This window comes from Zingiber officinale, chromosome 2A, assembly GCF_018446385.1.
Source record: "Zingiber officinale cultivar Zhangliang chromosome 2A, Zo_v1.1, whole genome shotgun sequence".
NCBI lineage: Eukaryota > Viridiplantae > Streptophyta > Magnoliopsida > Zingiberales > Zingiberaceae > Zingiber > Zingiber officinale.
The window spans coordinates 149,649,632-149,661,675 of record NC_055988.1 but is presented as its reverse complement, the minus strand read 5'-3'; the positions used below and the strand labels follow the sequence as shown (position 1 = coordinate 149,661,675).

The following is a 12,044-nucleotide window of genomic DNA, read 5'->3' as shown; positions in this document are numbered from 1 at the left end:
TAATGATGGATCTATGATATTTTTTTTCTTATTTATGTGGACGACATTCTGATAACTGACAATGATCATAAGGGTATCACAACTTTATTAAGTCTTCTCAAACAAGAATTTCCTACTCGAGATTTGGGTATTACTCATTTTTTTCTTGGTATTGAGCTTATTCCACATGAAAATAGCTATCTTCTCTCTCAGAGCAAATACATTACTGGACTTCTTCAAAGAACCAAAATGGATAGAACACGTCCGGTCTCTACACCAATTGCTATAAACAACTCTCTAACTTCATCCTCTCATGCTCTGTCTGATCCATAGATTTATCGAAGTATTGCTGGAGCCTTACAATATGTCATCACAGACATATTAGAATAATCCAAATATTAATTTGATTTGATGATTTGATCTGGTCAATTCTAGTAATTTTCTTTTATCTCTTTTATCCCACGAGGAGCCACATCAAGCAGTCGAGGAACACCCTGCTGTTTGCGAACTGCACCAGAGAAGTCGCGACCAGTGCGCGAGTGAACATGGTAATGTCCGACAAGGCGCCAGCAGAGGGAGCTCGCAGGATTGGGGACTGACCTAATGAATGTAAGATCGGAAACTTGTTCCTCCGACGTTATCAATCTGTAGAAAAATAAAATAAAATTAAAGGCACCATTTTGATCATCGATTGCTTGTTCTTTTTTTAAGATGGAGCTAGCGGGAAATCAAGGAACTCATGGTGCAAAGAGATCTGGCTCAGTCTCGACTCGATGATCATCTGCTCCGTGCTATAGTCGAAGAATCCAGTATGCACACTACCAAAGCATCATTGAAGAAGATTGCAAGGAAGTCGATGCATTGAGGTCAATGCATTGAGCAAAGGGAGAAGTGATGAGCTAAATCCGCTGAATGATGTAAAAAATTCAGCAAACAAGAGTGAGAACTTCACTAATCTTGATAAATCATGCATGGATCCGCGGATGGCAGTGACTAGAAGTAGAAGCCGCAATGCGAGTTTGATGAGCGATTCAATTTGCTCTTTCTTGAAGATGTTGAACAAGATAACCAGGAATCTAAGGTCAATCTACAGGATGACAAGCTTAAGACTACTGATCATCAAGTATTTACTATGAACGACAATTACTTCCATTAATTGGATCGGATATTTTTGAGGTCCAATAATTGATTAAAGATTTCTGTTCTATTTAACTGAAGGAGCGGAGGAGTGAGAGAAAGAATTCTACTGTGGAAAAATATCCCTACGGGGAGGGGAGGGAGGGTACAAAGAAAGAAAGGGAAGAGAAAAAAAGTCTCTACAGAAAGAAGAGAAGGCAAAGAGGGGCAATATTGTCCATGCGATTTCTTGCTCTCTTGTTGAAGTAATGATAGCTCAATCTCAACGTCTCTATGACTTCGTGCTTATCGATAGGTGATTCCTTTGCATGAAACTTGCTATCTTGATTAATATTTGGAGAATTTCTTGTGTTAAAGGTGGGATTTTAATGAGTTTTGGGTTGGAGTTCAGTGGATGGACTGATGGCAGAGAGATGGAGTTGCAGCCATCGATGCTTAGTTTCTTTCATCCTTCCGCAGTGTTGATACCCAATTGAGATGAGGAAGAGTTCATTCATTTTGGTTTTTGATTTGTGATTCTGTTCTATGTATTACTGTCTGCAATTTGAGATGGGTTACATGCGACAGCGGCGCGGAATGAAGCGAAAAGAGCTAGAGAGGCTGTTGGCGCTCCGACGGTAACAACGCCCATGGAGCATAGCTACTTTGATGAAATCTCCACGTTGTTTCCACCTCCGCCTGTTGTAAACTTCCACGAGAAATAGAGCCAACTGTCTGCCGTTGTCTCCATTGGATTTCTCCTCTCATTTGCCTCTATACTTTTATACTCTCTAAAGAGCTTGCCGATAAAATGAGAGATGGATGAAGTCGGGCAAATTAATCTATGATTAGGTAGCTTCAATTTGATCCTCCTCCCTTATTTTGCTAGTGAGTGAACCCCTTGTCGTCTGTCGGCTCACGAGCATGAGATCAGGGCTTGAGGTGAGTAGGGAAATCGTGGCGGAGAAGGGAGTAGAGAGCAAGATTGATGAGGGGGATATGAAGCTACCTGGAGCTTTGGGAGGTAGAGCCAGATTTGAAGTCATCGAAGAGAGACTTCCACTGGAGCTGCTTCATCGATTGTTGCTTACATTATGAAGTAGATCTCATTGGGGAAGGTGGCGGTGGGCATAGAAGAGGCGTGCAATGCTGGGATGACAGTCTGTTGGCAGCTCACAGAGTTGCAGCGATGGACGGATGGTTGCTTTCCGTTCGATTTGAGAGGATGAAAAAAATACCTTGATACCGTATATAAAGGTGGAGTCCGATAAGATCAGACAGTCAGAAGTCAAGGGAACGTGGTAGTCAGAAGTCAAGGGGACGTGACAGTAGTCAACAGTTATGAAGAAGGAGTTAGACCGCCTGACGTTATCAGCCGCATAATTTCTGGTCGGGTACTGACAGATCAGAATCTCAGATCAGAGACATGAGATACAGCTTGGAGTAAGGCCTGACTTGCCTCGACTGGTCTTGTTTCCTTAACCCGATCTGCACAGACAAACCTGGTACTTTCAATAAGACAACTCCCGGTTGGCCCTTCAGTACTCCAAGCATGAAAGATGGGGCCCTCGTCATAGCTCGTCTCCCTCATAAAGACTTGGGCCAGGCGCCACAACCTAACGGTCAGCCCAAACTGCCCATAACTAAACCCAGGCGAGACAGAAGGAACTAGGCGACAACAATATCAGTGAATCATAACCGTCTGTCAGGGAATAACTGCCATATGTCAGGGAATATTCCAGCGGCCTACTGTCATCTGTGAATAGAACTTTCTCTCAATCCCTAAGAGGGCGCCACTTATCCTTCATCACCCGACAGGCCCTGACACCCGACATTCTCTGACAGCGGTCAGGTTCCAGAGGTATGCAGTGTCATATAAAAAGGAAGGTCCTCTCCCTTGTGCAAGTACTCTCTCTCTCTCGCACATTGGTACTTGTCTCCTACATTTCTTTTTTCCTTCGTACACTATTCTTCTAGAAAAAAAGTACTTGACTTGAGTATTGGAGGACCTACGCCGAGGACTTTCCCCCTGGTTTCAGGCCTCTAACGTTTCATGTGACTGTCTAAATGTGCGCAGAGCCTAAGTACTGCCAGTTAGGTCATCGTCGTACTTCAGTTCCATGTAGGGGTCTGTTTTCCGATACACATACGCCAAGTGTATTCGAGTCGCCTCTCCTTCAACACCGACGACACCTCAGTCGACTTTCGCTGATTCAGATTCTAGACAGGATCAATTTGGCGTCGTCTGTGGGAATTTTCTTTGCCTGTTCTGGAGCGTGAAAATGGAGGATACCGGAAGGATCAATGTCACCATGACAGCAGGAGAATATGAACTGTTCAAGGAGGTCAAGAGATGGGCAGTGTCCAAAAAATAGATCATCGCTTCACACCCACACAAGATGCCCGCAGTTTCCAAGGACTCGACCTGTATCTCGGATAGAGGATCTAAAAGAAAACAACCCGAGGATTTCCCTCAAATCTTCTACTGAGAGCCCTGCCAGGATTATTACAACAAGGGTCCGAATTGTTATAATAAGAAAGTGCAACCATAGGCCTTTATGGCCAAGAGCTCCATGCCTAGAGATTCAAAGAAGGGGAAAGTCATAGTCCTCCGGGAGGAGCCCAGAGAGTTGCTTGAGGAGCAAATGTCATGCCCCCAGGGGAGTCCCTGTCAGAAGAAATTTCGACAGCATCTCCCATGTACGGGTGACAATCTGAAACTTTCTACATCCATCCAAATACCTCGGTCAACACGGCCGGAACAATATATATAAAAATAAGCAATCACCACGCAATTTAATAGTAAAACTAAACAAATGCAACGATAAGAAAATCAAGTCAAAAATCCTACTCAACTACACCCATAAAGCTCAAAACCGATATCCTACTCCACTACACCCATAAAACACAAATCACAACGAACTCACCTCTTCTTCCATCTAGGCAGACATGTAGCAAAACACATCCAAATAAAATTTATCGACAATAAAGCAAAACTATACAATATCCAAGTGTCAAAACCAGTACAAGTCTACAACATCGTTTATATATCATCATAAGAAAATCAAAAGACCGAAACAACACACCCTCGCGACCTGCAGGGGATTAGCGACTAGAACTCCTCCGGACAGCCTCAACCTGAAAATAGTAAATATCCATGGGTGAGTCAACTCCTCAGCGGATAATATTGACATGCATAGTAAGAAAATAACAACTAGCACTAATCATGTGTATAGTCTCCTAATATAAGAATGATAAATACAACTGAAATAAACAGGAGAAAACTGTACTAACCAGGACCTGGTGTATGGATAATCAACCGAGAGGAATAAGAATCCTCTTATGAACGAGTGTAACTGATCTTTTGACTTGAGACCTTCATTTATTCTATGCGTGGAGTTATATGCTTTGACGCCGTTAAAAGCAGTCTTTAATCAGATTGTGATTAATACGGTAGTTGGGTGTATGACAAAGCGTAAAGAGAATAATGTTGAGTCAATAGAGGATTCATCGCTCTCTTGGATTAGGAGTTAACATCCTGACCGCTTGATAGAGATATTAGTAACTCAAAATCCATGGCCATGGGAGGAATGATTTATCATTCAAGAGGAGTCTATTATATCTTGGAAATCAAGTAAAACAATTAATTTGGTAATGATGCATAATGTATCAAATTAATTGAGATGTAGACTTAGATGAAGAGATTGAATTACATAGTAATCGGTTCAAAGTGGTTTATAGTTTATAACCGATATTAATTTTATCGCGTTTGATGGCTAAAAACTGTTGCTAGACGGTTACCTTAGTCTGTATATGAATTTACACTGCCTTCGTGTATAAAATCTAGAGGGTCGCACGCATAATACGTAGACATGAACAATGGTATCGGAAGTTAGTCGAGATAAATATCAAATATGGATTTATTTGATACAAAATGATGATTAATGGAGAATTCAAAGAGTCATCATAATGATAATTAATAAAGAATTTGAAGAGTTATCATAATGAAAGTTATAAATGAAGAATTTATGGAGCCTATAACTCTTCATCTTCCTAATTAATGAAGATCATAAATGATGAATTTATTAAGAACTTAACTCTTCGTATTTCTTGGAGGGTATAAGTAACCATCCTCGGAAAGATGCGAGTGTAGAATTGATTCTTTCCGAGTTTCTCTCATCAATTTCTTCGTTCGGAAGAGATCGTAGTGCTTCCAAGGCTTTGTCGATCCAAGAGGCTAGCACCTAACAGATTGTGTCAAATTCGTGATCTAATGCGCGTGGATACCGCTAGAGGAGTCACATGTGGGACTTTTATCTGTCTTTTATCTATCTGTGATATTATTCACACCTATCGAACACTCGAGGTATGTTTTATATTATTTTATATAAAACTATATGTATCATGAAAGATCCATGATTCAATATATGTTTTCCGCTGTGCTCCGAATTCAACAATAACAAATTTGACATTGTTCTAAACTTTGCTTTTCATCATGATGTTATTGATTATCTAATATCCTAAGATTGTTATCCAATCTTACTAGTCGGAGCTGCCGGTGATAGACGTCAGCAGGCGGTGCCTTTTCTTGTTGTCGGCGGCGGAAGAAAGAAAAGGCGGATCAGTGGTGTAAACGAGCAGGAGGTTCTTTTGTCCGTAGCAACACTTGATATATGGTGGCAGAATCAATCTGGCTGCTACTCCCCTTAGATGGCTGGGCTGATCGCTGGCCGAAAAGATGGCGGCGGTAATCTTCTATGTTTGAAAACGAAGGAGAAATTCTAGATTTTTGCGCCTTTTATCGTTTAACAGACGGATTCAAAAAAATAAAAGTTTGCATATTGAAAATTTGCATGCAACGAGAGATTTTAGGAAGAGGGATTTAAAAGATAGCAACAGTGCACAGCAGCAGATGCACAGACAGCAAAAACGAGAAGACAAGTTGGAAGAAAATAAGAGGTTAATTAATAAGGGTTGGTTGTTTATTGAATCTCCGTTTTAAAAAAATTGAGGGAAGAAAAAAAACCCTCATATCATGTTAGAAGAAAATGGGAGAAAATAAAAAAGAATATATGAATAATAATAAATTTTATTATTTATTGATATTTATTTTGAAGACGGTATAGTATATAATGTTTAAGAAGTACTTATTAATTAATTAATTAATTAATTAATAATAAAATTATTTTAAGAATTATTTTAAATTTTTAATAATTTTAATATTAATTTAATTTGATTTGCTGATTTAATATGTTAATATTTGTGATTCTAGAGGCTTTGCAAATAGATAGAGAATCCACTCTCACATGAGGGAAGGGAGAGCCTTTACGTGAGTTGGGGAATAAGCTTGAACTCCAAGCAGAGGAAAATGCAGCTATCGTAGCTCGTGTGGATGTAGATTAGAATAGACGTCGAACATGTCCGGCAAAGCACATCGGTCGTTGAAAAGATCGTCGGATTCGTTGAAAAGATGTCTGCTTCACACCACGGCCGACTCACAGGAGATCCTTCACTTGGAGACAAGGTAAAGCTAAAATCTCCTCTCCTCGGTGTGCTAAAAGATTGTTCATTTCTTTAATGCTATGTTTACTTCAAAGCACGGATGAGGAAAGGAAAGGGATTTATGATAGAAAATTATCCTCAGAGGAAGAGAAGAGAAAGAGTGAAGAAATCTCTTCCTTTGCATGCTTGTTTATCTTGTTAGAGGAAGGTGTATATATGCAATGTAATTTTATAAATAAAAAAGGATACACGCGTCATTTTTTGAGGTACATGGTGTAATTTTGTGAGTTAAAAAGGGTACATGTATCATTTTTTTTAGATATATGGTATAATTTTGTAAATGAAAAGGGGATACATGCGTTATTTTTTTTCCATCCGCTGTTTTCCGTCCGATTTTGAGATGATCAATTTTGACTTCAAAACCATTCGTTGATGGATTATGTTTCTTTTCCATCTGAAAATTTTAATAAAGTAAACGACGAAAACTTTTCCTTAGTTTTAATTTCCACTATCCTAAGTAAACTAACCATAAAACTTCTTGATGGAAATAGAAATAGACTAATGAGAGACTGTCCAAACTGTTGAAGTAGATTGTGCTTATTGGGATAATATTTTTTTCAGATGTTTTATAAATATAAAAAATCCTTAAATTATTATTAGGACATCTCCAATTTAAGATTTACTAGAGATAGAAGTGCTAAAAATGAATCTGATCTATTAATTTGATCTAAGTCGATTCAAAAAAGATTGAGTTTAGGTTGAGGGTTTTCAGATTCAGGTCGAGTTTGGATTGGAGATTTTCAAATCAGGTTTGAGTTCGGGTTGATCCGAATTTAGTATTTAGTGAGTTTGTTTTATGTTAAATCAAATTTTATTTTAAAAATTAAGATGTTTTTATGTATATTAATATTAATGTTAATATGATAACGATGAGTTTGAGATAAAGGTGAAAAAATTATAAAAAATATAGTAAAATAATAAGTCATTTTAATCAGGTTATTCAAGTTCGAGTTTAGGGGTTTATTTGGGTTCAGGTTGAAATATTTTATAATTTTTTTTCAAATCTGATCAAATCTACTCGAATTGACACCCCACTTAGATGTTTGTAAATTAAAAAAATTGAATTGAATAAAAAATCTAAACCATTATAGAGTGAGGTTTGAGATTTGTAATTTAGCAGTAGTGAAAATTCAAATTTAAATTGATATAATATGCATGAACCATATAACTACATATTATGAATTGGATAAAAAAATTCATTTAAAGCTTTAATCATTGGATATGTTTTAATAAGTTTTCACATGGTCGGTATGGTATATTGGACCATAAAAAAAATTATTTAGAGCTCTAATAACTTTAAATATTATGTATAAGTGTTATTGTAGCACCGGAGCTATGATGTAGTAGTAGAATATTCAAGTTGTCACCCATATATTCATTGTAAAGACCCCAACTATAGTTATTTAAAGATGTTAGGCTTCTAGACTATTCATGGGGTTAGACGGTCACCCTAACTTGGATTTATTATTTTTCCATTTTTTATACATGTTATTGTAAAAGAATAATATTTAAAGTATAATAATACAAAAATATCCATAATTAAAAATTAAAATGGATCTTTAATTTTAAATTATTAGCACGATTTATCATATTTTGACTTTTGACTGAAATGATATTATTATTAGAATGGAAATGCTAATTTAATTATATATCATATTCCAATGATTAATTTTGAATCTCTATTAATTTTTTTTATGAGTAGTCATTATTAAGCAATGATTATCAGGTATAAGTCTATCTTAATTTTAAATAATTATACTCATCGACTAATGGCACAAATGAGAGTGTCAGATTTTTTTGGTATATTAAAAATATAATAAAATAAATAATCGTGAATATTAATTAATATACCAAATAAAATTCAGAATTAATGGGATTAAGAAAAAAAGATAGAATTAAAGCAGTTAATACAAATTAACTCGCTTTCTTCAAACACAGATAGAGCTGTAAATGAACCAAGCGTTCGTGAACAAGTTTGGTGTTCGGCTTGGTAAAAGCTTATTTATGTTCGTTCAATATGCATTAGATTAATTAAACAAACAAGCTTGAACAGCTCGTTAAGCTAAACAAACAAGCTTGAACACATATGTGTTCAGCTCATTAACGTTCGTGAACAACGTTCGTGAACAATGTTCGTGAACAACGTTCGTGAACAATGTTCACAAACAATATTTATTAATAAAATTCTTTTCAATATGCTAAATAAACAATAAAATAAAATAAAATAAAATAAAATTAAATAAATAAATTTAAATTATCAATCTTAATAACCAATCAAACAATTAAAGTTTTAAACAATCAAACAAGCTTGAATTGAGAGTTTGATAATATCTAAACGAACCAAGCTCAAACCAAGCTCAAGCCAAGTTCGAACCAAGTTCAACCCAAACTTGAATTGAGAGCTTGATAACATCTAAACGAACCAAGCTCAAACCAAGCTCAAGCCAAGCTCGAACCAAGCTCAAGCCAAGCTTGAATTGAGAGCTTGATAACATCTAAACGAACCAAGCTCAAGCTCATAAAAAATAAACCAAGCCAAGCTTGAACACTCATTTCAAAAGCTTGGTTCATTTTAAGCTCGGCTCGGCTCGGCTCGGCTCGGTTATCTTATCAAACAAGCTTGAACACCCCAAAGCTCGACTCGGCTCGGCTTGTTTACAACCCTAAACACAGACGCAGGATGCGAACGAAATTTAGTCATCACGCCGCACACGCCATGCTGACAACAGCAAGCATCGTGCTTTAAAGTTTTGGGAAGCGCTCAATCCTTCCTTCGCAGTCGCAGTCGCAGCCGCAGTCGCAGCTGCAGTCGCAGGGCAAACATGCCCCGGTCAAAGATAGCGCGTAATAGCTAAGCCACCAATGATGTAAGAAGATAAGGGTCCTTTTAAGTTCGCCAAATTACTGAATCGGATTTTTCCGGATATATTCTTATTTAAAAAAATTACTGCTTTGACATATCGAAATAATATCTGAAAAATTAAACATATACATATAGTAAGTTCTATGTCATTCTGAATTTTTTAAAAATTATTTAAATAATATGAAACTTAAATTAAGTGGGTAAGAAACTTACTGTTTCATATAAATCATAAAAACACTGTAAAACAAATCCTAGATTTCGCTTTAATTCGGCTCTGTTTAATCCTTCCATGTCGGCAAGTCGCATTTCAGTCCGTGAAGAAAAGAAAAGTACCTACGACGACGTAGGTCAATTGAAAGATGGGGAAACGCAGCTTGGACCATTTCGCAGCCATTCACATTTCGTTTCCGCGCGCAGTGGAAGAGATGGATTGTTGATCAAGCAATCTAATTAGTAAACAATAAATAATTTAAAATAAAATTTAAGTATTAAATTTAATTTTACATAAAAATGATAAATTAATAGTTACTAGCTGGATGGTCGTAGCCCTGCTTTCCACTCGAACTGGGCTATGAAGTTTCCAGATAGTTTCAGGAATTCTATATACATCATCATCTTTAGGTTTATCCGCAGTGACAGAGTGAGATCGTTCCTTTGATGGAGAAAGAGATGATCGACGGTCTTCCAGCTGTACCTGGCCGCGACCAGCAGGGGCGGCCACTTCTCCTGATGTGGCTTGGTTTCTTGGCGACGACGTTCTGGGCGGGTGAATTGCTCCGCGCTCTGCCGCTCGCGCAGGGCGGCGGAGGTGCCGCCGTGGGCCTCCTGCGCGCTCCGGCGGAGGTGGAAGCTGATGACGAAATGCTGCTCGTCGACACTGCGGCCGTAGCCCGCCTCGTCGGAGCCTACGCGATCTTTCTGCTGTCGCTCGTCGCCACGCTGATGCTGGTCGTCGTCGGATTGCCTCGGAGGGAGCCGATTCCCTCCGCTGCATTAATTATGCTGCTTTCCGCCGTCATCTGGCACCACCTTCAGTTGAGTGGTTTCCATAATTAAGATCCGATTCCCTCGGCACGATTTATGCACCTTGATGTTGCGATGTTATGATCAATATATAAATTCGAGTCTTCTTTCGGTCTGAAATTTAAAAGATATAAGTGTTTAAATATATACCAAGAACTAGCTAGCTAATTGATGAACTTGCCGGAGCGCAGACGAGGGATCGAGGAGAAGTGGTGGGGGAGGAGAGGACGAATTTCAGTAGAAGAGCGGCCCAGCGGTTGAGGGCGTCCGTTGGCAGGTGAAAATAATTCATGATAGAAAAATAATAATTGGAAAAAAAAGATAGAAAATTTCTATATAGCGATCGATCACACTGAAAAAATATATTTATTACCAAATTGTATTTGTCTCCAATTGTTCTTTCAATCGGATGATATCAAAGGCTTCTAATTGTGTTAGCAATTAGGAATCACATATGAAACTTAAACAGAACATTTTTTAATTCATAAATAAGATAAGATGAAGTGTGTCTTTGTGAGCATGTTAATACAAGCATACAAACCACTCTCAATTGGGCAACAGCAGAGATACAAGTCTTATGCCATGGCAGGAACCACATTGTTCAAGACCTTGAGTCGCCGTCAGCGGGCCTGAAGCAAGGCAATCCAGTCACCTCCTTCGTCTCAGCCGTAACCCCTTCGACTCTCTGCGATATCTCAATAAGCAGAGAAGCTAGCCACCGTGATGAGACATAAGGTCTCCAGGATCAGCACAGTTGCTTCTTGCGGGACAGAGCTTAGTGCAGTTTGAAGCTCATCCGCCGTGTTCTTCATGTCCTTGACCTATTATAATCCACGCTCGACGGCTTCCTCATCGACTTGAATGATCCAGCCAACTCTTTCAGAACCTTCGCCAAGTCTGAGTTTGAAAGGGCAGAAGATATGATATTTGGGAAGAAATGTAACTTTTTCTCTCAAGACAGTTTTTTTTCATGCCACAACTTACTTTATATATATATAGTCATGACAAACGCCGTCCAAAAATAATTTTACTTTTCTTACATTAAATATACTATTATATTAAATACGTGTACTTATAATTTAACTCATCTAACTTAATTAGCCTCTACCTAATTCAATCCAACTTAATTTAATATAGACCAAAATAATTTAGTTTTAATAATGAGTTCTGATCCCCTCCGGAAGCTGAGTCGGATGAAGGCGGATCTTGGTATACTGGAAGTTGACGGAAAGTCGCTGAAGCGTTGGATCTACCTGGTACCCCCTGGAAAGGTTCACACGAGCAGCTGACGAAGAAAGACGACCAAGACGATGACGCTGTTGCTCTGCGCATACTCAGACGAGCCCACGAGTCGTTAGAGACCTGAAACCAGGGAAAAAGTCCCCGGGTCAGACCCTCCGACGCTCAAGTCAGGTACTTTTTCCCCAGAAAACACAGAGGAAGGACGAAAAGTAAAGACTAGTGAAAAATGACGAGTGAGCGTACATGCATAAGGGACAAA

The 12,044-nt window shown here is 38.3% G+C and overlaps 1 protein-coding gene across 2 annotated transcripts; it reads left to right on the top strand.

The window, feature by feature from the left end:
• The first annotated feature begins 10,074 nt into the window (after nucleotides 1–10,074).
• LOC122040144 lies at nucleotides 10,075–11,591 on the top strand. 2 transcript variants are annotated; one of them, XM_042599490.1, is made up of 3 exons: nucleotides 10,075–10,554; nucleotides 10,735–10,820; nucleotides 11,133–11,591. In XM_042599490.1, exons 1-2 carry the CDS (start codon nucleotides 10,178–10,180, stop codon nucleotides 10,802–10,804), a joined length of 447 nt encoding a protein of 148 aa, XP_042455424.1. In that variant the 5' UTR covers nucleotides 10,075–10,177; the 3' UTR covers nucleotides 10,805–10,820; nucleotides 11,133–11,591. The 2 variants fall into 2 exon arrangements, with proteins under 2 accessions (XP_042455424.1, XP_042455423.1); XM_042599489.1 differs by having other exon boundaries at nucleotides 10,735–11,591.
• Nucleotides 11,592–12,044: the final 453 nt, after the last annotated feature.

Coding starts and splice junctions, on each gene's coding strand:
- LOC122040144 (XM_042599490.1), top strand. CDS start 10,178: ATGGAGAAAGAGATGATCGACGGTCTTCCAGCTGTACCTGGCCGCGAC. Junction 10,555..10,734: donor GTCATCTGGCACCACCTTCA/GTTGAGTGGTTT, acceptor GCCGGAGCGCAG/ACGAGGGATCGAGGAGAAGT.